At 41.8% G+C, this 27942-nt stretch overlaps 1 protein-coding gene across 1 annotated transcript; it reads left to right on the plus strand.

The window, feature by feature from the left end:
• Nucleotides 1–2933: 2933 nt before the first annotated feature.
• On the plus strand, nt 2934–27173 carry LOC114461088 (uncharacterized; the record flags this gene model as incomplete). The annotated part of the gene is made up of 6 exons (XM_028442927.1): nt 2934–3132; nt 3287–3568; nt 3639–3785; nt 6919–6944; nt 9653–9730; nt 26981–27173. Coding segments are annotated over 6 exons (789 nt in total), but the record flags the coding sequence as incomplete, so codon positions are not given.
• Between the last annotated feature and the right edge of the window lie 769 nt (nt 27174–27942).

Consider the following 27942-nt stretch of genomic DNA (forward strand, 5'->3'; position numbering starts at 1 on the left):
TCAATCAAGAAAATAAATGAAAGAAAAGCAAACAAAAACAACCTTATCAGTAACACTATTTTCTTCCCCTTTTGTTTGTTCTTTTCTCATAAAGGCAAAAGCAGTGTAAATAAATGAGCAACATAATGAATAAAAGCAAAGATAAATGATGGGCACACTTGATCTCATGTGGCAAACAGAAGGGTTCTGTGTGAAGTTCTGGTGGTCCTGTGTTTCTCATAGTTGTGAATGTGGGTGTGTGACTGTATGTCTGGTCTGTCTGCGTGTGAGAGAATAAATGAAAACAAAATAATCTAGTGCACAGTCAGAAGATAGAGGGGTTAGTATTGTGCGAAGGAGAAGCTTGTTGGCTATTTGCTAGTTGTCCCCCTCCATGCCAAAGTTCAAGGCTAAAGTGATTTAGCACTACCACCAAAGGCTGTGGTGGACTTCTTGTTGCTTGGTATCCTTGTGGCTTTTGAAACAGTGTCTTTTTGGTGAAGATTTCCAGCAGACGTGTGACCAGTCTGCAGTTGCTGCCCATCATTCAGGCAGTAGTCGTGGCGTTTAACTCGCAACTCATTGGTGGGGGGAGTGTCCACTCCGACGCCCACAGGTTCTCAGTCTTTGATGATGGGGCATTGGCATGCGGCCCATTCATAGACGATGAAGAGTTGACTTGGGACTGAGCGAGTTATTTCAGCATTGCTTTGCTGAATGGGAGTTGAGTCCTTGAGTCCTGAAAGGTCACACACCTTTGATTGTCCATTTCCTTCTGATGCTTGGTCCTTTGAATGATGTTGACATTCCATTAGCGTAAGAGTTGAAGGTGATTTCATTCTTTCATTGAAGATGTCGTTTCTTCAGGGGACAACCACAAAGCCAACAGAAACTAACAATTTAAATAATAAAAAATGATAATGATGGTAACAGTAATATTAAAATAAAATAAAATGAAATACTGTATTCATCTGTGTGTGTGTGTTTGAGTGTGTGTTGCCCATCAAACATGAAATCAAAATAAAATTTAAAATTAAAATAAAAATAGTGTCTGTGTGTAATGGCACTATTCTGTCACAAGTGTGTAGTGCACTAAACTGGCCAGTGAGGGGCGCCACCTCTCTCTCTTGGGATGGGTGTGGCTGTGCGTGCGCCCGTGCCTGTGCGTGCGCTGTGCGTGCGCGTGTTTGTGTGTGTGCTCTCTCTCTCTCCCTTTCTCTCTCTCTGTATGTGTGTGTGTGTGTGTGTGTGTGTGTGTGAGTGAGTGAGTGAGTGAGTGAGTGAGTGAGTGAGTGAGTGAGTGAGTGTGTGTGTGTGTGTGTGTGTGTGTGTGTGTGTGTGTGTGTGTGTGTGTGTGTGTGTGTGTGTGTGTGTGTGTGTGTGTGTGTGAGAGACTCTCTCTTCGAGAGAAAAACAAAACAAAAAAAATCAAGGCGCACAGAAGCCGAAAGCTGACACTTGTCCAAATGAAAGCATTAAAGCCAAACAACCATACAAAGATAAAAAAAAAAGAAGTAAAACTCACTGAAAGCCTGATCTGAGTTCACATCATACCAAGATTGTATATGCGTATGCATATATTATTTGTTTATTGGATTCTTCATCTGTTTGATTCACAGAAACACAATTTAGGTTAGGTTCGGGGTTTTAATCTTTCGGTACAGAGGTGAACTCAGATCATGGCACCGCTGGGATGTTTTGGAAACCTTGTTGCCCGTCTATCTATGGTCAGGACCTCACAGGCTGTGGGTGTCCGAACAAAACCAAAGTAAATAATGACCAGCCGTATTTTATGCCTAAACAAAATATCCGAGCCCGAAGAAAACCAGAGAGAACCTACAGCATTAAAAAGCAAAGAACCTCAACCATTTGAGCCCTTCTCATAGCTATTCACTGCGTCAAAACACAGAACAGCTGAGGATCAAAATCAAAGCTCAAAGCAATGCTTGACTGGTTCCAAAAAAAATCAGCACAGAGCAAATATATATGTAAATGAAAATTTATATATATATATATATGTTTATAAAGGCAGCTTTACCTTAGTCCGAATTGGTGTTTGAGGTTCAACCGATGGTTCGTGCTCCAGTCTCTGTCCGAGGGCGGACCACCGCGGGCCAGCCCCGGGGCTTCAAATGTGTCGACCCAGTGCTGGTCCACGATCGACGCCCCACAGAGCAGAAGATGGATTCAGTTCGTCGACGCCAATTGTTACGGCAGAATTTACGGTTGACCTCATTTGAAGACATGATTCATTGCTCTGGTTGAATGATGGAGTCCAGGAGAAGCATTGATGATTTTATATAAAAAAAATGTTTATTCTAAACTAAGAAAAAAGGTACAAGATGGAACAAAGTGAAACAAAATTAGCGTCCGTCCAGGCGGACGTCCGAAGGAAGTGCCGCGCCCCGCCCCAACAGTTTCAAAGCTTAAGCTTTTTATACAGATAAGAAAAGGTCCCAACAGTGAGAGACAAAAGGGAGGGAGTCAGATGCCCATAGTGGAAATGTTGGAGGATGATGAAGATGTTATGAGAAGGTTTGGCTCCAGTCTTTATCTGTCTTGATAAGTGTGTGCGTCAGTGTATGTCTGCATGTGAGCAGAGATTCTGGCCTTGGCAGAGACTGTGCTGCACTGAGAATAATACGATCTGTACTGTTTAATCAGATGTTCAAAAGTGTAATGAGTAATGGAGTCGTCATGTATTAAAACATGACAAATTGTACACATGAACATACATTTGACGATATGATGATGAATATAATAATTGACCATAACAAATTATAATTGACCCCATCCTTGTTTTATTTTATAACTTTATAACGACTGTTCTGTGTTTCTTTGCTGCAGGCAGCAGTGACTACATCGACATCTATCACAGAGCTGGAGATGAGGTCATCATGTCCTGTAACAGTGTGGATTCATCTGAAACATCATGTTCTAGCATTAAATGGTTTTACTACGGATACATATCTACTATTGATACCATTGTTAGTGATGGACAGATTAATGAAGATTCACCTCAAGCTGATAAACTGAGTCTGGGCCGTAGATGTTCTTTGACCATCACAAACATCTCCTCTGAGGACGCAGGAGTTTACAGATGTTACTATAGGAACACATATGACACAAATGTGTATCTGAACATTTTAACACGTGAGTAACATGACATTATTGCAGCTGTTCCTAATATTTGTTATTGAAAACTTACAGTAATTGTAACTGAAAAATGTAATTGACACCAACCCTGGTACTGACCACAAATCTCACTGTTCATTTAATTTTTTGCATACTTTCACATTTTCCTCAGTCTCAGCAAATCAAAGCACTGATCCAGTGGGAGGAGTCACACTGACGTGCTCTCTGTGGAGGTACACAGGCATCTATTGTGTAGAAGGCAGCCTGAGATGGCTGGATGAGGAGAGAGATGAACTGAAGCAAGATGGTGATGAAGTCTATAAAAGTAGACAGAAGAAATGTGTTTCTGATCTGATAATAACACATCAGATTAACCACAGCAGAAGATACACCTGCCAGTTTGTTATAAACAATGAAGTGAAGATTTCTGCTGACTACACACTTGTGTCTACAGGTAGGACGACCAATCAAATCTCACCTTTAACATGTAATCACTGTCTTTATATGTTCTTCATTGTTTTCAGCTCCAGTTGATTTAACGTCTGATTCGACTCCAAACAAGATCATCTTCATCACCATCATCGTAGCCTCAGTCGGACTGTTGACCATCCTGGTCATAGTTGGTCTGACTGTTTTCATCAAATCCAGGAGGAAAACTGGAGCAGCAGAAGGTGTGTGTGTGTGTGTGTGTGTGTGTGTGTGTGTGTGTGTGTGTGTGTGTGTGTGTGTGTGTGTGTGTGTGTGTGTGTGTGTGTGTGTGTGTGTGTGTGTGTGTGTGTGTGTGTGTGTGTGTGTGTGTGTGTGTGTCTAACATAAAGGTTCATTTATTTGCTGTTTTGTAGTTATAGTTTCCCAGTGTTTTAAATGTGTGTTAAATACACAAAAGGTTTGACTTTATAAAGCTTATTTATAGCATCTGATTTTTCACAGTCAGAGAATCATAGGAGCAGGGTTGGGGTCATTCACAATTGTAATTGTAATTACTTATTGTCATAATTGTAATTAAATTGTAATTGAGTTTAGATAAATTACTTTGCCATGAAAATTCTATAAAAAAATATCAAATACAATTATAATTTAACACAAAACTGGGGAACCATGTTACAGTTCTATGTACAGTTCTACACATATGTAGTTAACAATTATTAAAATATGTTTCATATCAAGCTTTACCACATTTGACCATTTAACAAAAATGTAAATATAAGGATAAACTGACACAAAAGTCTCAGACGCCCACACTAAAAATATTAAAACCTATATTTTCATTGATTATAAAACCTAACAAGGTAACCAATAGATATGAAATAAATGAGATGATAGATATTTCAGATGCTAACAGAAAGCTAACACAAGAGGAAGGTTAACTTTTATTAGGTTTTTTATTTCAGGCTCAGTAATTGTGATAAATTGTAATTGAAATTTAGTCATTGAGAACGTAATTGTAATTGACTTTGACGATAAAAAATAATTGTAATTAAATGTAATTGGAAAAATTGCTGACCACTGTAGTTGTAATTTAGTTGTAATTGAACATGGGTATTTGAAAATGTAATTGTAACTGAAAAATGTAATTGACCCCAACCCTGCATAGGAGAATGTCTATGCACTTTAAATATCAGGAATTATCTGAATTCTGCTCTAATGCTCCACAATTTGCTTCATTTTTTGTCTCATAACAATTCGAGGCTTGATCTGAGTAATTTTTGCTATTCAGACAATAACACGATGGTCAGTGATGTCATTCATGAGGAACATTTGTTAGTATCAGGTTAATAAAGGTAGATTTATCAGACATTTAAGGTTTGGTCTTGTAGAACCATTCACCACCTGAAACAGATTCAATGAATTACAAAAAGGTTTGAGGTCATCTCAGACTGTTTGTAACAGATTTAGATTTAAGTCTCCCATAGAGAGAACTTTATTTGACTTCATTGATTCATCATTGATGGTAAAGCATCACTGGTATCAATAGGGGGTCTATAACACCCATTAACAGTCAAATGAAGTGTTTTGGATTCTTCAAGGTCAAAAGCTAAAAATTCAAATTTCTTACTCACTGATTTGGACAAGAGCAGATTTACATGAAACTTATTTTGTCCTACAGACCAGTGTTTCTCAAATGGGGGTACACGATGGAACTACAGGGGGTACTTGAGAGAGAGAGAGAGAGAGACAGAGAGAGAGAGAGAGAAAGTGGAAAATGAACAAATAAAGTGTCAGTCTTGGTTCCACCTCAGGCGTGAGATGACCGGAAATGATAAAAACTATAGAAATAAATCTATTCAGGAGCCACTAAATCAGTGTTTTTCAACCTTGGGGTTGAGATTCTATGTGGGGTCACCTAATGTTTAAATGAGGTCACCTGAAATTTTCTTTAAAATCAAAATATCCACCCATCCATTTTCAAACCCACTTGCTCCTGTTTTTACAGGGTCATGGGGTCTGCCGGTGCCAACATCCGGCTCTCATTGGGCGCTGGGCGGGGGTACACCCTGGACAGGGCGTCAGTCCATCACAGGGCAACACAGACAAACAACCACTCACTCTCATTCACTCCTATGGGCAATTTTTAGAGTCAAGTCATGTTTTTGGGAGGAAGCCGTAGTACCCGGAGGAAACCCACACAGCACGGGGAGAACATGCAAACTCCACACAGAAAGAACTCAGGTGTCCACCCCAGGGCTTGAACCCAGAACCTTCTTGCTGTGAGGCGGACGAGCTAACCACTAAGACACAATCTTAAGCAACTGTATTTTTACACGTTTGCTTTGTGAAATATAAATCTAGTTAAGCTTAAATGCAGTAAAAAAAAAAAAAAAAAAGAATAATTACTGTACCTGAGCTTAAACATGGTAAAAAACTAATTCTAGAAAAAAATGTTTTTGGGGTCGCCAGAAATTCAAATCAAAATGTGGTCACGATCCAAAAAATGTTGGAAATCACTGTATTTAATACTGATTATTTCCACTTATTTACAAAATGAGATTCTTTAAAATGTGTTATCACTCATTCATTTCATCATTATGTTCTATAGTTGTTTTTAAATAGTTTTCTAAGCACAATGACGTAGTCGGACAAAGGAATTAAGAGAAAGGTGGAACTTGAGCCAAAGAAGTTTGAGAACCACTGCTTTAGACACTGTAACCATCAATACCAACATCCTTATCCAAAATAGATTTGTTTCACCATGACTCTGGTATTAGAATTGCATCAGGATCAGGTGAAAGTTCCCATATGTGAACCATGTCCATGTTGGCAAATAGACTGTGTACATTTAAATGAATGAAACCAAGATCTGCCCTTGATTTAAAATCAACAAGGCTTTACAACTTTTCAGTGCCAGGATTGGGTTGAACATTTCTAGAGATCAGAAGCAACAAAACAATGAGACATTTCTGTTTAAGCTCTTGATACCATTTAATAGAGGTTTCTCTATTTCTGAATGAGTCGACTTCAGTTTCAAACTAGTCTTTTAAAAAAAAGATGTTCATCAATTAGACAAAATCCTCTGTGAGTTAATCTATCTCCCAATGAGGACAGTTTTGAGTGAGGATTAAATTAGGAGATAATTTTCAATCCTCATGCAGGTGGATGAATGTCTAGCAATCATAGAAGAGACAGATGATGATGTCACATATACACAGAATTTAGTAAACTCTGAAATGTAAAATCATGTTTTAAAGATTTGAGCTGAGCTAGAAAAGTAACTTTCCACTTCCTGTCGCTGACGGTTGTGACAATAAAAACTCTTTGCATCGCTGAGTGGTTGAGATAATAATCTGTATTATTGGTTTGTTACAGACGCCCCAAAGCGAGCTCGTGTTCCTGTGAGTATATTTAAACACTCACCACTTCTCACAAACTGTTGCAGCTATTTTTTACATCACCATGCAGATAAACTTAGTGTGTTTCACTTTTAGATGAATCGGAAATTATAAAACATGCTTCACGATCAGCTGTTTATTCACTTTTTAACCAGCTGTTTGATTTGTTGAAAGCTTTATCATTAGTTTCTCTTCAGATTTGTGTGGAAAGCCTGCATTAATCTGTCTGTTCCTTTGTCTCTTTACTGCACTCAGAGGTTCACCAACCGATACAGCAAACCTCACTAATGGTTGGGACTTATTGATTCGGCCTCAAAATTGTGCGTTTCGGCTCTAGCAATTCAGACTCAACCCAAGAACCAAGCACATATTCAGACTCGGGGGAACCAGACCTTTCCGTTGATACCATGGTTGGCCCAATCCCAGCACTTTTAAAATCGTATTTCACATATAAATATTTATCCATGGTTGTAACACATACATATAACGCACGATTATACGTGAATTAGCGGGATCTCCTGACTCCTTACTGCAACAGATGTGCAGCAAAACCGGAGGCGGTGGGGATTGCTGGACTACAGATTACGCTGAAGTTACACAGCGGAGCAGTTTTGGAGCAGCGACGCATCCAGTGGAAATCCAGGGTTATAATTGTTTGCAAAATGAGTGGTTGTAAAAGAAGCTGATGATGATTCTATTCAAGGTATTGGATAATTGGATTAGAATAATGTCGGGCTCTAACGGTTTTGGGCTTAAAGAGGGATCGCCTTTATTCGGGTTCTACTCTTGTGTTCGTAAGAAGTTTCGGTAACACTTGAAGTTTTATACATAAGGCTGACATTACGCTGTCATTAGCATGAATAAGGTGTCATAAAGGCTGTCATTAAGCTGTCATTAAGTGCCGTTTGCTAAATTATGACACCTTTGGAGCTATGTTGGCATTTTTTGGGTTAGGTGGAGGGATCTAGAAGAGTTAGGGTTAAGGTTATGGTTTAGGGTAAAGAAGGGTTAGGGGTTAGGGTTAGCAATAGGGTTAAGGTTAGGGTAACAAATGACACTTAATGACTGCCTTCAAGACACCTTATTCATGCTAATGTCAGATAATGACAGCGTTAATGTCAGCCTTATGTATCAAACTTCAAGTAAAGTGTTACTGAAGTTTCTCTGCGCATGCGCTTATTTTGGTTTATTGTAAAATCACACCGCCATCTATTGACTACATTATTTAGTTTTTATTCTTATTTCTCATGTGAGCAGAGATCATTTTGAAAACGTTGCCGTGTGAAGGTGGAACTTTTTGGAAACAAACAGAAAAAGAATCTAAACAGGCCTTATAGTCAGGTACTTTTTTTGTGGAGAGTATCAAAACTATACATTTTTGGAAAATCTATTGTATAAGCAATCAGAAAACAATGTTTTCATCTTCCCTGATACCTATTTGGCCTCCATCTTGGATTTTACATAATAGACGCCATAAAAAGGGTTTTTGTCAATATCTTGGCTTCTAAATAACCTAGAGCTTTTATTTTGACAGCTAAACTACCATTTTCAGGGCCAAGGAATCCAATGATATGAACATAAATAAGTTAGATCCAACCACAAAATTGTTACACTGAAATGTTCCGTTTTATTGAAGGTTTTACAAATTGATCAGACACGAACGTTCTATGAAGTTAGTGTCCATTAACCTTTTTAAAACCATCGAATGTAAGGAGATGTTGAATGAAAGTACAGACGGTTATACCAGAAAAAGTATTACAAGACAATTTACAACCTCCTGATACTATGAGGTCACCCATGAAACAAAAAATATTAAATATTCTACTCTTCGCCCAAACAGTTTTTAAGAGATTTTCCAACGGTGACTCTCCTCACCTGATAGAGATGCTCATCATCGTATTTCTGACAGAAGAAACATCTTTCTTTATCCAGTGGACTTGTATGGGACTTCGTAAATGTTGATGGACCTGATCTGTCCATTTTAGTGCTTCCTATTTTCTGTCCACGATTCTTGGCCGTGTGGAGACCTGTAGCTAATGCATGTGCGTAACGGTCTAGAGCACATTGGATTTGGGCTTTGTTAGCTGCGTTTTCATGGCAACTATGATGGTAGACTGTCTGATGTGTAGGGAGTGTGTTTTTTGTACAGTTTTGCTGTCTTCTTTGGACCTCAACATAGTTGCCATCATGCAAATTGTCCCTCTTTTCCATTATGTCCAGCACATGCTAGGTGCATTCATTCTTTTGTTTTGAAAATTATAGATTAGCTGTTAAAATAAAAGCTCCAGGTTATGTATTTATTTATTTATTTATTTTTTTATTTATTCAGTTTATTTCCGACATGGTTACATTCACTTTTTTTTTTTTTTCACATTTTTTTTTTTTTCTTTATTGTACATGCCGAAAAAGGAGTTACGAGAGAAGCTTAAGATATTGATGAAAATGCAGCCATTTTGTAAAATCCAAGATGGTGGCTATTTAGGACTTGGGGCAAATGGAAATATTGCTTATACTATGAGGTTTCCAAAAATGTGAAGTTTTCATATTTAAAAATCTAAACATAGTAAACTTAACCTGAGATAAAGGTTCCTGAGACATAAATAAACACAGAAGTAATACAAAGAGTTTGACAGGCCTGAGCTAAAGACATTTAAACTGCTGAGACAATAAATCCTGCTGAGGAAGTGATTTGTTCCTTTGTTTGACCTCAGGATGGGGAGGAGAGCAGTGTGACTTATGTCACCGTCAGCTACAGAAACCGAAACCAAGAGGCCTTGCCCAGCTCAGAGGTAAGTGACTCCCTACGTCAAACCATTGCTCCCACTTTAGCAGAGTCGCTAAAGCACAAGAAACCAAACTGGGTTTGAATTCACAACCACTAGACACGCACACATCATCATTTAGTGATGTGTAATCAGAGGTGGCAAAAGTACTAGTCGTCAATACTCAAGTAAAAGTTTAGATACTTGAATAAAAAACGACTCTGGTAAAAGTCAAAGTATTGAAGTTGCTCCCTTACTTGAGTAAAGGTAAAAAAGTACATGCTACTAAATGTACATAGATAAAAAGTAAAACTAATGTCCCTTTAATAATAAGACAGGGTTTTTAAACCAGCAAATTCCATATCTTTTATCTGGAGAATTTAACACTCATAAAAAATACAATTTGTAAATAAAACACGTCAAGAGTAAATGTTCAATAAAACCCAGAGCAGCTTTGAGTTTAAAATTGTTAAAAACTTGTAGAAAACTGGTACATGGAAATTAATTAAATCTATTACTCTTTATGAACACCTGCAGAATTTACTACTCATAATTAATACAATTTGTAAATAAAATGTTTTAAGAAAAACAAAAGCAAATGCTCAATTAAACACAGAGTAGCTCTGAGTTTAATGTTTTTAAAAACTTGGAATTATTAACCATAAAACTAAGGGACCGATCAAACAGAAAAAAGCTCAAACTACCAAATTTTGCATTTTTTACGTCGTTCATCTTCGAAGGTCTTAAAAGTAACGAGCTCATTTTTTTTTTTTTTTTTTTTTAAATATAAGGAGTAGAAAGTACAGATATTTGTTTAAAAAAGTAAAAATTCGGCAAAAAAATAAAATAAATATATATATATATATACCCAAGTAAAGTACAGAACCAGAAAAACTACTTAAGTACATTAATAAAGTATTTGTTACTTGTCAACCCATCAATACTACCCATCCAAGGAAGAACCAAGCCATGGTTATTAACATGGAAATATGGACTAACATACAGATTTAAAGGTGCAGTCCGCAACTTTCAGATCACTCCCTCCCCCTCCCTTCCCGCTGCTCTCTTGCCCTGCCTCCAAACTTTCCAAAGTTCCTTCCTCAGAGGAGCCAACAAGCTAACATTAGCTTGACAGCAACATCACAGTAATATAACATGCACTGTTAAAAGCATATTACTGCAGTGCTTCTTTCTCTCAATGTGCACACACCTCATTAGCAGCAACAACACAGTGTCACTAACAGCAGCCCACACAGAAGCTGCTGCACACACACAAACACATGCACTACAGAGTTCTAGTGTAACAATTACAAATCAAACATAATGTAAATCAAGCAGCAGTAAATACCTTTCAAACAGAAAAGTCACCAATTCTATCTTCTACTCCTCCAGACCATACACTGTAAAAAAAGACGTCGTGGGGCGGGGACTGTGAGCAACAGCTGTCAGACAGCCCATCAAAGAGTGGTTCTTTTTGCTCTGTCATGGTGCATTCTGGATATCAGCAGATTGGCTCAATGAGCCAGATTTTTTTTTCACACTAACTACTAGTTTCATGTAAGGCTGTCCTTACATAGTGACAGCTTTAGCAAATATGACAAAAAGTCATAAAAGTTGCAGACTGCAATATAAAAATTTTTATTAAATTAAATTAAATACTCAACAATACACAAAGTAATCCCCACAAACACATGGTGACATGCTCCCAGTAGTTTGTTTCCAAAAACTTCATGTTTTATTCAATCATCCATATTATCCTAATTTAAATACCAGAGGTGAAAGTAATGGGTTACAAGTAAGGGTGTGCGATAGAGGGTTTTCACGGCGCGTCATCAACCGCGTCATCAACCCGGAAGTCGCCATTTTGGAGATAAGCAGCCGGTTTACAAACAGCACACAAATGAGCAAATCCCAAATTTTGAGAGGAAATGGTGAACTATTGCTGTGTTTTTGGCTGTACTAATCAGTCAGAACGTGAAAAACGTGGAGTTTTATAGATTGCCAAAAGTTATAACAGATCAGGGCAGAACAATGTCCGCATTTTATAGCCAGTAGTTCTACATCAGGAGAGCAGTGACATGAGACTAGCTCACCGTTGTTACACCAGTTGTTATTTACAAACACCGCCGCCCTCATCTCCCCGTCTTGCATTTAAATCCATCTTCAGGTGATACAGTTTGTTCTCCAGGGAGCGGACATTAGAACACAGGATGGAAGGAAGCGGCGTCCTCTGAGGATTAGCTTTTAGCTTGGTTGCTAGCCCCGCTCCTGCTTCCGATCACGCCGCTTACGTGTCTTCCGCTGGCGGACACCGCTGGTACGAGGCTCCACTGCTTCACAGGCTGCTGGATGTAGCCGGCGTAGCAATCTGAGGATCGAGGTCCAGAGTAGTCGCATCTAACGAACTATAACTGTTTGATTTGTCTGAATCTAAGATTGCCTGGTGGTCATATACTATTTTAGAGTAACTATGCTACAGGTTCACTGTGAAATTATTAGAACTGACTGATTTATCTGCCGATATATATCGGTTGCTAACGTGAGCCTCTGCAGCCGCAACCGACCTCCAAACTTCTCTAAGATTCTATAAGAGCTGTGTATGAGCTTGATGAAAACCAGATAGTTGATATCAGGATAAATAATAGTCCAGATTTTTGCCTCGTAGATCCTGGTTTAGCTTTGCTAGCCACGAGCGCTTCATTTATTCTGATAACTTGTGGGATTGTTCTCAGTGATTTGTGATGATTTTTGGCAATCTATAAAATTTCAAAAGTGTCTCACTGTTTGACTGATTAGTACAGCCAAAAACATGGCAATTGTTCACCATTTTGTCTCGAAATTCGGGATTTTTTTGCCTGCGTGCTGTTTGTAGAACTGCTGCTTTATCTCCAAAATGGCAACTTCCAGGTTGATGACGTGGTTGATGACGCGCTGTGAAAACCCTCTATTAGATCGTTAAGGATTACAACATGACGACGATCTCCCAAATCACGGAGATTGTAGAACCACCTGTAGTTCACATTTTAACCCTTGCAGTGCCGTGTCTGTGTCATATGTCTGTGGTCCATTCACAGAACATCCAAAGGTTTTTTTTCTCTGCCAAATCAAACCATTTGCTAGTCAGCATGTCAGCATTATTTACAGACACAGAATACTTATTAAGTGCTTAAACCAGGCAGAAATACGCTCCGCTCCCCCTCCCCCCAGTACACGGACACACAGTCAGCTGTGTTAGTGACTGTCAGAGGTCTGTCAGTCTGTCTGTCTGTAAAACTCTATCAGTTCTGAGTGTTGAAGAACTAAGAGATGTTTGAGGAAACACTGCATGTGTTTCTCTTCTGTAACTAACTCTCTGTCTCTCCTCAGCAGAGATCTGCTGCTGCTGTTTCCACATTCTTAAAGAGACAGTGTCCTGAATGTGATTTACTTTAAAAACTACTTTCAGCAACTCAGAGCTGCCCTGAAAAAAGCAACAATACAGAATTTAATCACATTTCAGCCTCAATGAAGGAAAAAGTCAAAAGTGACACTAAATGTTGTTTTTGTGCTGCTAGTGATTAATAAAAAGGTCTTTGTGGCATTTTTCTCAACTGACTTTGACCCATTATTGTTTTTGTTGTAAAACTATTGAAAAAAATAAATAAATGTAATATCAACTATTGCCACTTTGAGGAAAAATACAGAAATATGAATATTGGTCCATATCACCCAGGCCTAATGTAACCAAAGCAGTAACATTTTATCTTGTAAAGGATATGAATGTCTAAACTGTGTGAAATGAGGCGTTCAAACACTGATTAAAGTAGGATTTTATTAATATGAGTGTGTTACCTAAAAAACTAATAGAAATCACTAGATTGATCTGATGCCTTGTTATTAGAGTTTAGATCAGGCCCAAAAAAACCAGCCTGACCCGACCCGGGCTCACGGGCATAAAACCCGACATGACCCACACCCGACCTATTAACTTATATTGTAGGCCTGAGCCCGAAGCAAATCCGACGTAAACTATTATTTTATTGAACGTATTGCAGCCAGTAGATTATTAGCGCGGTGCTTCACGTAGCGGTACTGTAATGACGTGACTCGATCCGTTATCACAGTTTTACAGACTTTAATGGAGGTTGTAGTAACGCCAAAAATAAACAAACACACAGAGAACCATCTTACACCGTCATACACTCACACTACCGTGGGAAGAGAATTGTTCACTAGTCTTTTCCCCGCTTACGCCCGCCCTTAGCCCAGCCTCCCAGCCAATCAAAACTCAGAACACATGTAAACAAAGACACACATTGGCAGAGAAAGCTGCACGTAACCATGATGCCTTCTCTGCCATGGGAAATCTCAGCATCAGTTAACCACTGAACACACACAAGTGGAACATAACCAGAACATAGAACCCAGTTCGTAACAGTATTGCAGACCAGAGCGGGCGGCCCGTACGTGGAGCACAGACCTGACTGAAACACATAATCCTATTTGTTCCCTGCGCTCCAGCAGCAAGTGAGGAATGAGCAAAATCAGCAATATTCAGTAAATGTGAACGCTGAACAACTAAACGCAACACAACGGCGTCAATATCTCGTCCCACTACGAGCAGAAATCACTTTAGAAATGATACCACAACAATATAGAAGTGTTTTTGTGTTCATTAAAAAATAACATTAATGTAATAGAGGTTAAAACAAATTTTAAAAAAAAGTTAAAAAAAATTAGGCCTGAGCTCGGCCCCGGGTCGGACCAAGAATCTAAACTCTACTTGTTATGTAGCAGCTGTTGCTAATGCTAATGCTAATGCTACACCACTTTATGTAAACAAAGTAAAAAGGCTGTGTGTGAATAAAAGAACATGTCAGCCCTTTTGTTTGATGTTAATTGTACTTGGAACCAGTTTGATAAATTACTTACATACATTTTTTTTAAATTATTTTAAAATGAATTTGTCTTAAATGATCTTTTATTCCTTTTTTACATTTAGGCCGATTATTTTAAGCAGGTGAATTGGTTTGTTTTATTAGTAAATAACTTTAAAATAGTCTCAATGATTTGAATGAAAAAAATTGTGAACGTGATTTTACAAATAAAAAATTGTGATATGATATTTTTCTCATATCGTCCACCCCTAGTTACAAAGTTACAAGTATTCATGTTACTGTAATTGAGTTGCTTTCATGGGTACTTTCTAAATTTCTAAATCAGTAATTTTACTTGTACTTAAAAGTGTGTTTTAAAAGTAGTAACGTAATTTGTTACATTTCTACACCCAACCGTTACTGAGTAAATTATTATTTTTTTTGTTTTAAAATGATCAAAGGACATTGTGAAACTACAAAAAATGAAATGACCAGACAACAATCAAATGCATCACATCATAGCTGACCAATCAGATTAAATGTAATGTACCGCACCAAAACAGCATTGAATTGAATTCATTAGTGTTGTTTTAGTTTATTTTTCAATTTACATTTTGACAAACCTTTTATTTTATACAGATGCCTTTGAAGAAAATAAATTAATTTTCAATTATGTAAGATTTCATCTATTCTTTTTAAGTTTATACTAGGATTTATTACCAAAAATAAACATGGAGGGTGAAAGTAACTAGTAGTTTTTAATTTGAGTACTATTTAATTCAGCAACTTTTTACTTGTACTTGAGTATTTAATGTATGACTTACGTGTAAGTTTAATCAAGTGCTTCTACTTGAGTAGGATATATCAGTATTCTTTACAGCGATGGTGACATGCTCCCAGTAGTTTGTGTCCAAAAACTTCAACTTTGGTTTTATTAAATTGTCCATATGATCCTCCTTTAAAGAGTAACTAAACCCCAAACCTACTTTTTTCTGCTGAATACATATATATTTGAGTATTAAGTCGTGCTGTTGATTGATCCAAGTCCAACTTTTAACATTTTAGTAAAAGTATTGGAATTGTGCGTATTTAGTTGTAAAATGTCAGAGTTACTGCCCTCTAAGGGTCGAATACTGCTATTACAATTGAATTTTGCTTTTGGCTGAGACGGATTATTGTGACGATCGTGCGTCACCAACTGTCACTGTTGGCCCCGCCCCTTCTATAAAAGATCTCCTGTGGTGATGTTTTTGACTCTGTGCTTCTATAAAGAACAGATTCTAGTCTAATCATAGGGTTCATCAAACTATGTGTGTATGTATAGACCAGAGGTGGAAAGAGTACAGAAAAAAGTGTGTTATATAAAGTCTATAAAACATTCTAGGTGGAATGTGAGGCTGCGGTGGGAGGGAGGACGAGGTTCTGTGGAGCCCCTGGCCTCACTCACCAGTAAACACCCAGGGACTGATAAAAAATATGGTTTTACTTGAAATTAAATATTGTAATTTACAGTATGTAACGTGTTAAGGTGGAAAAAGAGGAAGGTTACCTCGTTTTGGCTGTATGACACCCTCTGCGTTGGGAAGTGATGAAAACCAGACTGAAGAGTTGGTGAATTAATAAAAAATGATTTTATTCTAAACTAAATAAAAGAATACAAAGTGGAAACAAAAATGGTGACCCCCTGGCCAGGCGATCCAAAGACAGAGTGACGAAACACAATATTAAAGCCACGTATATCTCCCCTTAGTTCCCCCCTCCCTCCTCCCCCCGAGAGATAGGCATAGAGACAGGGAGAAAGAGGGAGGGCAGGAGATGGAAAGAAAGACAGTTTTACTCTTTGAGTCAAAACAGTTCGCTCCTCGTTATCTGGTTGCTATGGAAACGGAGGTGTGTGCGAACTATGTGTTTGTGTGTATGAATGAATGTGTATGGGGTGTGCTATGTGAGTGTGTGTGTCTGTCCTTGTGGTTGTTTTGAAACTTTGGACAGGTTGTTCTGACCCAGAGTGAAGACAAGTTAAAGTTGAAGACATGAGAAATCACACAATGAAAAGTTACACCCCAAGGCTTAAGGATTAAAATATAAGTAATTATATTATTAAGCATAACTAATTATTCTGCCCCAACAATCCACTCTTTTTGGACAAAGTCCAACACAAAAAAAACGAAATTAATTAGTGAGTTGTTTATCTTTAGAAAACATTAATCAAAATTAGTGTAACTTTAGCAACCTCCTGGTCCGTAGGACAAATGATATTGACACCGTTATAACACTATGGATATAAGCATTATTTTTTTTTTTTTTTTCAGGGGACACAGGCATCCCCAAAGTTGGAGCAAGAAAAAGGAGGAAAAGTCAAAGAACCCCATAAACACATAATGAATATTACGTGAGACGAGGCCATCACAATAAAATCAAATACCCTTAGCAACTAAAATCATTGGCGATCACGGCAATGAATATGGACTATATATATCACTAATAGCGAAAATACACATGGCAAAAACAATGTCAGTCAGCATAGCATAGCATAGCACATAAAACAACATGTGTAGGTGGCATCACTGAGCAGAGTCATCATCAGAATCAAAAACATGCATCATAAACACCTCAGGCTGGATCTCCATCTCTGGAACGGTTATGCGGACGTGCCGGCTTGGGAAAGCGCTCTGCACTAAACCCTCTACTATACGACGCAAGATCGGTATACCGCAACAGAGAAGAAGAAGAACTGACACCAGTGTAATAGCGATCTTAACCAAGAGAGGGCGCCAGCCTGCAAGTAGAGTGGAAAACCAATCCGGTCCGGCCAAGCTATCCTTATTCATGGCATCGCGTAGCCTGGAAATGTTTTTGACTGCCTCTGCTATGATCTGACCGTCTGCCGTGTTATCCGGGATAAAGCTGCAACAAGATGCACCTACCATTGCGCAAACGCCTCCTTTGGCCGCGGTCTGTAGGTCTAGAACCATTCTATTTTGCAGGACCATTAAACGTATATTCGTGACCTCTCCCGAGAGGCCAGTAAGGGCCAAAAATGATGCGTTAACGAAGGCCTTAAACCTGTAGTCTAAGGTTTCGACGCGCAGCAGTGTTTTGCCCACACCCGCCCAGGGGAACAGCGAAAGAGTAACCTTCTGGCCTGTCGTCCACAGTTTATGTTCGGGGGGAACGTCCGTGCCCCAGATTGCGTCGTGTGGATCAAAACCCAAAGGAGTGTGTGATTCGCGTTTACGTCGTGACGAAAGGGGAATAGTTGAGACTACGTATGTGTGATCAGTCACATGCACGGGTGCACACACCCCATCCCAGTTGGGGGAAAGGTGTGTATACAGTCTGTAACCGCATAGCCAAAACCCTTTTGCTAAATTGAACGTGCCATTAGTCCCGGGTGTATGAACGTGGGCACAGGTGTGCGAATTATGTGCGGTGTCGCATTCAGGACCCATAGTGTAATTGCAATTGTGACCGGGAATCTGGCCTAGTTTGCGAGTTCCGTTTCTGGCGAAACAGAAGGGAAAAAGTGTGGTTCGCGTGTAATCTACATACATAGCGGAAGATGTATCATCGCGCAGTATAGTCAGTTTTTTTACTGGCTGTTTAGAACAACGGTTGGGGTCCCCCATGCCGAAGTTAGAGTAAGACAAATAACAAAAGGAGTCGGAAGCATCCATTGGTATCGCGGTTAAGCGGGGATGTGTTGATGACACAGGCATGTAAGAACAAACATAACAGTTGGATAGGCCCCTACTTTTAGCTTGATAGTGCGCGTGTTTGTGAAAAACGGATGAGTAACATTGGTCGCAGCTAAAGTGTCGTGCAGGACGATATCGTTTATCCAGCGTCTATTTCTGCTTGCATTAGTCACCCTGTAAAAAGAATCATTCACATTAGGAACAACACTTGCATTCATTGGTTCAAGTCCAGTGTCCTCGATTGTCCCCCTGGAGGCCAGGAGCCAGAGGAGTACTGGAGCCGCGGACAGGACCATCGCGCCAATCGATGACCAGAACACGAGTGACATGAAACGACAGAATAGTGGCATAATTCCAGCCTGCTCCTGGGGCATAAACAGAGGGGCTCGTGACCTCTTCATCACAGCGGGAAAATGCTTGTGATCTCCCACGATGTCCTCAAGGTTGGATTTCAAAGGTTTCAACAGACCATATGCCCCGTTTGAAAGATTAGCTTGTAACCCCGGGGACTTTTTCTTCTGCCCTTCGTTGCAACTTTCAGGGCAAACAAAGGGTCCTCAAAACACTGCTCCTAATCCAGAAAAGAGGAAACGCTCCTTACTGCGGTTCCACGATCAGTGGTGATGTTGGTACTTCCTCCGTTTGACCAGTCGCCTCAAGATCAGGGTCGACTGGTGTTGGCACCTTCCTGCAGTGTGTTGCGTGAATCCACGTGGCTCGCTCTGCGACCTTCACAGCCGTGTGTGTCGTCAGTTGAACCTGAAAAGGGCCGATCCACCTTCGGTCGGTCCACCTTTTTCGTCTCGCGTTGTGCACGATCACAAAGTCACCTGGAAGGATATCATGGAGGTTCTCGGTGGTAGTCAGTGGGAGGGCCGCTCGTACTCTGGACCTGTTGAGAGTAAGAATCGTAGAGAGTTGTGCACAGTATTTTATCAAACTGTCGTCCTGGAGCGCTGTCTCAGCCCAGGACGAAACTGAGGGGGATAAACCCACATTGGGTGGGCGTCCAAAAAGGATTTCAAAGGGTGAAAGTTTAGACTTTGGATTAACCTGTTGTCTCATTTGAAGGAGGACAAGCGGTAAAGCTTTGATCCAGTTCAGCCCTGTCTGGTCCATGCACTTGTTCAACTTGTTTTTCAGAGTACCGTTAGCTCTTTCTACGGCCCCAGCGGACTCAGGGTGATAGCTGCAGTGTTTTCTAAGATCCATGTCTAATCTTAGTCCCAACTCTGTTATCACTTGGCTGGCAAAATGTGTGCCGTTATCAGAAGAGATTTTGTATGGAATGCCCCACCTAGGAATGATGTCAGTTAGTAGTGCTTTGGCTACTGCTGTGGCTGTCTGGTGTTTGGTTGGAAAGGCCTCTACCCATTTAGAGAACATGTCTATGATGACCAGACAGTGCTTCTTTCCTTCACATGGTGTTAGCTCAACAAAATCCATCTGCAAGTGGTGAAAGGGCATGGATGGCTGAGGATGGGCTGTCTGGCTAGTCAAAGGTTTCTTTCTGCCTGGGTTGTTTTTAGCACAGATCATACATTTCTGACAAAACTCAGCTGCAAAGGAAGAAAATCCCTTTGTGTACCACACTGTCTGAACAGCTGATATCATACCACCCTTTGACACATGGGCTTGACCGTGTGTCAATTTAGCATAAGCAGGGAAAAGAGCAGTCGGTAGGCAAGGTTTTGAATCGGGGCCGTACCAAACCCCACTCACCTGGTGACAGTCTGAGGCCTGCCATTTGTGGCGGTCGGCTGGTGTGACAAAGGCGGAGAGTTCAGACAGAGAGGCGACTGGTTGAGGAGTGGAGAGAAAGGAAGAAGAGGGAGGAACACATGTGCGGGCCGCAGACTTGGCCGCCGCGTCAGCGCGTGCATTACCACGAGAGACGTTGTCAGTAGCAGAGGAGTGAGCTGCACATTTGCAAACAGCAACAGAGGAAGGTAGCTGAATAGCATCGAGAAGAGCAGACACAAGGGTAGAGTGAAGGATAGGAGAGCCATCAGATTTGAGAAACCCACGCTGTTTCCAGAGCGCCCCAAAGTCATGCACTACCCCAAAGGCATAGCGAGAGTCAGTGTAGATTGTAGCGGACTTACCTGAGGCCTGGCGGCACGCCTCGGTGAGAGCACAGAGTTCGGCGGCTTGGGCGGAGTAGTGAGAAGGGAGCGAGGAAGAGGAAACAGTGGCTGAATCAGAAACAACAGCAAAGCCCACTTTGTTAGTCCCGGTGTCAGGGTCCCGGGATGCAGAGCCATCCACGTAGAAAATGTAGTCAGAGTTAGTGAGAGGGACAGAGGAGAGGTCAGGGCGAGGAACCAGGACCTGAGAGAGAGCAGCAATGCAAGAGTGAGGCTCTCCATCCTCCGGGAGAGGTAGGAGAGTAGCAGGGTTCAAAGTAGAACAACGGCGGACATGCACATCAGGAAGACCCAACAGGGTAGTGTGGTACTTGAGCCAGCGGGCCGCTGAGACGTGTGAGGTCTGCATGTCTCTCAGAATGGAGGTGACACAGTGAGGCACATGGAGATGCAGGGGAGCATAGCCAGTGATTTCACGAACTGAGGACACAGCAGCCTCACAAGCCGCGACTGAGCGCAGACAGGGCGGAAAGGCTCTTGCAACTGGGTCAAGTTTCTTTGAGAAGTAGCCACAAGGTTTCAGCTTGTCCCCGTGCAGCTGGCACAGGACGGAGGTCATGCAACCACCCTTTTCATCCACAAACAGTGTGAAAGGGCGTTGGAGATCAGGGATGCCCAGCGTAGGGGATGTCTGGAGAACCGTTTTTAAGCCCTCAAAAGCACGGAGGGCTTCAGGGGTCCAGACAAGGGCCTTAGGGGGTGAGTTTTTCACCACTGCCCTCAAATGACATTCGTAGCTTGAAAAGTCAGGAATGAAGTTTCTGCAGAATGAGCACATGCCCAGAAAGGACAACATTTGCTTCTTGGTCGCAGGTTTTGGGAGAGCGACAATGGAAGCCACTCTTTTGCTGGACAAGGTTTTCCCGTCACGTGAAATGGAGTGACCAATGAATTGGACGGCCTCCTGGACAAACTGAAGTTTGGAAAGTGTAGCCTTGTGGCCATGTTCATGAAGGTGAAGCAGCAGAGATATAGTGTCATGTTCACACTGTTCCTTGGAGGGAGCTGCAAGGAGTATGTCATCAACATACTGAAGCAGGGAAGATCCCTGCGAGAGGACAAGGGAACAGAGGCTCTGCTCAAGGGCAGAACAGTAAATGTGAGGGCTACACGTGAGACCTTGTGGCAGTCTGGTCCACGTGTACTGGTGTCCCTTAAACATGAAGGCAAACCAGAACTGTGAGTCCGGGTGTACTGGGATACTGAAGAATGCGTTGGCCAGGTCCACAACCGAAAAGTACTTCGCTGATGATGGAATCAGCGAAAGAATGGTGTGGGGGTTTGGAACAAGGGGAGCAGGAGGGATGATGGCTGAGTTAACAGCCTGTAGGTCCTGCACAAACCTCCACTCGGTCGGTTGGCCTTCTGGGCGAATCTTCATCACTGGAAAAATGGGGGTCAGAACTGGGGAGTCGGCAGATGGCACAATCACCTTTTCTTTTAAAAGAGAGTCGAAGACCGGTTGGATACCATCTAAGGCATCACGTCGAAGGGGGTACTGTTTCCTGTGGGGCCTGTAGGAGGACTTAGGTGTGATCACCACAGGAGCACAGTCTCTGATGAGGCCAACGTCATACTTGTGTTTGGCCCATAGGCCAGATGGCACTGAAGACAGCAGGGGTGAGATGTCCCCTGTTTGCGGTGCTGTCAGCGAGGTCAGTCGATAGCCTGTGGATAGGCTGATGGCAAAAACCGAACGGAGGCAGTCAATGATCAGTGGGGGAACCTTAACCCGATGGGCACTCGCGGCCGGTGAATACCATGTCAAAAGGTCTTCAGTTTGTTGCCAGTCATTGGTTAGATGACAGCGCAGAACAAAAGGGCCCAAGTCCTTCCACTGAAGGTTAGGAATTTTTGCCACCGTGATGTGAGGAAAAGAGTTGGGTACGTCAAACAAAGGTAGTTGGTCTTCCGTTAGCTGTACAGCAACAGCAGCGTGTCGAGAGTCAAAGTAGAGAAAGTCGGCGGCTAAGGTGTCATTTATACAGGTGTCCCTGTAAAAGGTCTCAGCAAAGGGATGGTCTGGGTGTTGTGAGACGTGTACTGTGCAGTGGCTGTACTCAGGTTTCTTAAATGTGAGGTGCTTGGGCACATGTTGTGCGGCCCAAAATTTAAGCGTGCATGCATCATCAAAACTAACCCACCAGTTGTAAACAAAAAGTGTGCCAGCGGACTCTTCTACAGAGTCTGACAGTCTGAGGAACATTTGTGCTGGGGTTAAAGGTCGTGAGATCTCGATTCCGGCATCGGTGCAGGTGAGAACTGCTTTAAGTTTAAGAAGCAGGTCTCTGCCCAGTAGGTTCACTGGGCAGTCGTTTGAAACCACAAATTGATGGGAGAAGTGTGTGTTCCCTGCTGGTCAAATACAATAAGCAGGTGTGGACACGGGTTCGCGAGAAGTAGCACCATTAGCACAAATCGAATAAACGAAAGATGGGATGAGCTGTAGACGGCAGCGTTCGGAAAGTTTAATCACCGAGTTTGTCGCGCCAGTGTCGATCAAAAACTGAAGCGGAGTACCGTTAACAATGATTTTGGTTACCGGTAACCTTTCGTAGGCGTCGGCCTTCATGAACAGACACGATGTCGGCCCATCAAGGGAGGCCTCCGAGTCAAAAAACAACCTTTCATGCAACAAATCTCTTTGGAGGGCTTTTTGAGCTTGCACCTCTTCAGCTAGGTCTGGAAAAAGCCTAAATAACTCATCATCAGTGTGAAAATCCGGGTGTTGCAACGCGTGTCTCTTTGTGTTAATCAGTTCTATAGAATGTGTGTCTGGGGCTAAAATGGATGATGTGTCCGGTGCATTGTTAGTCGGAGGAGTAAGCGTTGTATCCTTCGGTTGGACGGTCACGGCTTCTCCCAAACCCGCGTCCGCCAGTCAATCTGCCTGTTGGTCGTTCTCTCTTGGAGGGCGACCTTCAGGCCTCCGCTTGGCAGGGTAGCGTTTTTTGTTGTTGCGTTTGGGCTTTTTCCTGTGGGGACATGTGTCTGACCAGTGGTCCGGTGCGCCGCAGATGAAGCACTTGTCTCTGTTTTCTTTTATCCTGTCACGGTCATCATGTCGTTGAGAAGTGTGACCTTGGTGTTGTCGGAACAACGTGAGGGCAGGGAGGGCGTTTGCCAGCATAAGTCCATCATTGCCTTGTTTTGCTTTGTTTTCAAGGTCCTCAGCATGTAAGGCGTATTTGAAAATGTCAGTCCAACGATTCTTTTGCCATCCGCCAATCAGTGTTGTTTCGACTGTGGAGCGGAGAGAGGGGCGGAGCCCCGATACGAGGAAGCTTTTAGCTAGGGCCTCGTAGGATGATTCATCAGGTGTGTTGTAGCCTTGTGGCGGCTTGACGTGGCCGCTGAAGGTGTCAACACAGGCTGTCAGCCTGCGGCTGTAGTCGTCAACCCGCTCAGTAGGTAACTGCGTGCAGGCCTGAATTAGGCTCATGTCCACGCGGACGCTGAAAGTCTGAGCGAGGAGTGCGGCGGTGGCTTGGACGTGCTTTTCCCAGTCTCCATTGGGGTTCCAGCCCAAAACCGTCTGACGTAGCCCAGCATTTTGGGGTGCTTCGATGAAGATTTGAATGCGGGCATATTCAGTTGAAGTCAGCAGAGTCTTGAGAAGTCTGTTTATTTCTGACCCAGTTGGTCGCCAAACTTTACAGAATGCGATGAGAGCATCCCCAAATGGCCCTCCTCCATTTGAGATGGGTGGAAACTCATCCTTTGCTGCTGTAAGCATTTCAGGCAGCATGTGTCTGTAAACCAAAACATTGTCTGTTGCGCCTGGGTATTCGATCATTGGGAGGCGGAAGTTCTGGATTGGAGAGTCCAAATCAGAGGTGGAGTCCACCTGCGCCCGTGATCGTGTCAGCGGTCCACAGTGGCAACCGTGGCTGATGGTGGGTGTGCTTTGCGTTGAAGAACTGGTTGTAGATTGCGGCTCTTGCACAGGTTGAACAGCATGTGGGCATGCTTGTGGGACCCAACGGGCCAAATGTGCTGCCCCAGCGTCATCGTCATGTAACGTGGGTTTGTATGATGGTGGTTGAACTTGAATTGCTGGCAAAGTGTATGAAATTGGAGGAAAAGCATTAGATGAAGTCTCTGTGGCCCCATTGTGTGTCATAGTTTGGCTGAGGGTTTCAGCTGTGGCCTGTGGGTAAATGTATGGTGGAGCTTTGGCTCCCTCTGCCGGATGACCAATAGCATTACACTGTGAATTTGGAATTTTACTTGTGTTGCCCAATTCTGCCACCAGAGGGCGGCAGAGAGCCGTGGTAGAAACGTTAGAGGCAGGTGGTGACGTGGTGGAGGGTGGAGCCGTGACGTCCGGATACAATGGAGCAGGGGGTGTGGTTTGTGTGTGTGTGATGAAAGGGTTTTTGCTTGTGTGTGTAAATGTGTCAGTGTTAATTTTTTCCTGTTTTGGCATTATAACCGCTTCTTTTTTATCCCTAGCAGCCCTGTGTGCACTTTCTTTCTGCCAAATGTGTAAACAGCGTTCATGTGCCATCATTTCTTTCACATAATTGCTTTTAACCTTTGTTTTGCTCAAAAGTTGCTGTTTATGCTCAGATAGCGCGTCTCTCAGCTGTGTGAGCTGGCGTTCGCTCAAGCTGCCTCTGTTTGGAAAACCAAAGCATTCCACCCAAACCTGCAGCTTGTCACAACAATTTTCACCATACTTTTTCTTCATCTGGTCTACTAATGGTGCACTCCAGTCCACCTCCGGCTTAGCGGGGTTCACACTTAGATTATTGCCCATTATGCCCCCCGACAGTCTACTAACTGCTGATCAGGCAGAAATGGCACGGCCGTGCTCTTAGTCACAATCTCAACTCCGGTACCGAACCGAAGGAAAACTCACCCGCCGTCCGTCTCCAAAGATATAAAAAAATCTCTGAATCAGCAGGGCTCAACCACCGCTCTTGAAAATAAGAGTTTGGGAGATTATTCACAACAGTACCAAACTGAAGGAAAACACAACCTCCGGTACCGAACCGGGGTAAAACTCACCCGCCGTCCGTCTCCAAAGATATAAAAAAATCTCTGAATCAGCAGGGCTCAACCACCGCTCTTGAAAATAAGAGTTTGGGAGATTATTCACAACAGTACCAAACTGAAGGAAAACACAACCTCCGGTACCGAACCGGGGTAAAACTCACCCGCCGTCCGTCTCCAAAGATATAAAAAAATCTCTGAATCAGCAGGGCTCAACCACCGCTCTTGAAAATAAGAGTTTGGGAGATAATTCGCAACAGTACCAAACTGAAGGAAAACACAACCTCCGGTACCGAACCGGGGTAAACTCGACTGTCAGGGTTCTTTTTGGGCACTTCTAATATTATTCAACTTTAACTGGACCGGAGCGACCTTCTCACGCACCACAGCAGAGGTGTCAAAATAAAACAGAAACAAAAAGAAGCATGAAGGCTTTGTGAACAAAAAACCAGCTTCTCACCTTTTTTAGCCGAATTGTTTGAGGTCCACCGTGGTCCGTTTTGGTCCCGTGCCAACCGTGCGACGACCCGATGCGAGCCTTCACGGAGGTATCCTGCACATTAAATGCTGGCTTAGGATCATTGACGCGTCCGTCACCCCCGTAATGGGTCGCGGGCCGCGCACACGGTCCGGACAGGGATCTCGTTCGTGACGCCAATTGTTAAGGTGGAAAAAGAGGAAGGTTACCTCGTTTTGGCTGTATGACACCCTCTGCGTTGGGAAGTGATGAAAACCAGACTGAAGAGTTGGTGAATTAATAAAAAATGATTTTATTCTAAACTAAATAAAAGAATACAAAGTGGAAACAAAAATGGTGACCCCCTGGCCAGGCGATCCAAAGACAGAGTGACGAAACACAATATTAAAGCCACGTATATCTCCCCTTAGTTCCCCCCTCCCTCCTCCCCCCGAGAGATAGGCATAGAGACAGGGAGAAAGAGGGAGGGCAGGAGATGGAAAGAAAGACAGTTTTACTCTTTGAGTCAAAACAGTTCGCTCCTCGTTATCTGGTTGCTATGGAAACGGAGGTGTGTGCGAACTATGTGTTTGTGTGTATGAATGAATGTGTATGGGGTGTGCTATGTGAGTGTGTGTGTCTGTCCTTGTGGTTGTTTTGAAACTTTGGACAGGTTGTTCTGACCCAGAGTGAAGACAAGTTAAAGTTGAAGACATGAGAAATCACACAATGAAAAGTTACACCCCAAGGCTTAAGGATTAAAATATAAGTAATTATATTATTAAGCATAACTAATTATTCTGCCCCAACAAACGGAAACAGGCGTGCTGGATTTATTTTACTCTGCAACAGAATCTATTTCCAATGTAGCGAAGTATTGTTGTGTGTGTGCGTCCGTGCGCGCTTATGCATTGTGTGTAGTAGTTGAGAAGACGGTGCTCTGTCATTGCCAGCTCTGACCGGCTTCCTGAGTGGGCGTGTCTTACTGCTCAAAGAGAAACGCCCATAAGACGGTTTTTTTTTTAAATTTTCCCCCTAGTGGCAGGTCAGCAGAAAGCAGGGGTTTAGTTACTCTTTAAATATACACAATCACCTCAAAACTCCACCATTGTCTCCTTTAGGTCAGAGAACCAGAGGAAGGTGAAGAAGAAGTGACTTATGCAACGGTCAAGAAGTGAAGAAGAACGTGTGAATGTGAAGGCAACACTTCACCTACTGTCAGTGCCAATACTGCTTTTCTAGAACGAGTACAACTACTTATGAAATAAACAGTTTGGATTGTTTTGTTCTTTAGTTTCCAGCAGACATGGGAAACCAGTGGCTCTTAGTGTTTTACATTAAACATAATTTTATTATTGTTTTCTCTGGTACTAGAACATGTTTTAACTTCTTTTTACTTTATAATTGTAAGCCATGATGCCAGTTATTCACAGTTGTATGCTTTGTCTTCTTTTCTTAAATATTCTCATATAATTCAATAAAAATACTTTAAAATACACTTTTCTGTGCAAAATATTGTCACATTTTTTTAGGGTTTGGCCTAAACTCTGACATTATGATAACTTTAACAGGTCATCAAGTAAAACCCTCTAGAAACAATGAATACAATACATCCCTGTTTATTTGAATGGGTTAGCTTAACCAGAAATTCAATAATAGTCTCCATTTTGTGATAAAAGTATTACATTTGGTTCAAATTTAGCCAAATTCTTTCCAAAAACATGTAATGTTGATTGAACCATCCAGAGTTTTTAACATGGCACCAGTTGCAACTGTTTTCTTTGTATTTTTCTAAGCAAAGATAAAATAAATGTTAAGTAAAATAATTAAATTTGATTAAAATGAGGCCCTAATTAAAGTTGCTCTGTGCTACATTTTCTATGGGGAAAATTGGAGAACAGATTTAAAATTTACATTGTTTTATAAAACTTTGAAATTAAGTTGTGTTACGGCAGAATTTACGGTTGACCTCATTTGAGACATGATTCATTGCTCTGGTTGAATGATGGAATCCAGGAGAAGCATTGATGATTTTATATAAAAAATGTTTATTCTAAACTAAGAAAAAAGGTACAAAATGGAA

Source organism: Gouania willdenowi, unplaced genomic scaffold (assembly GCF_900634775.1).
Source record: "Gouania willdenowi unplaced genomic scaffold, fGouWil2.1 scaffold_93_arrow_ctg1, whole genome shotgun sequence".
Classification (NCBI taxonomy): domain Eukaryota; kingdom Metazoa; phylum Chordata; class Actinopteri; order Blenniiformes; family Gobiesocidae; genus Gouania; species Gouania willdenowi.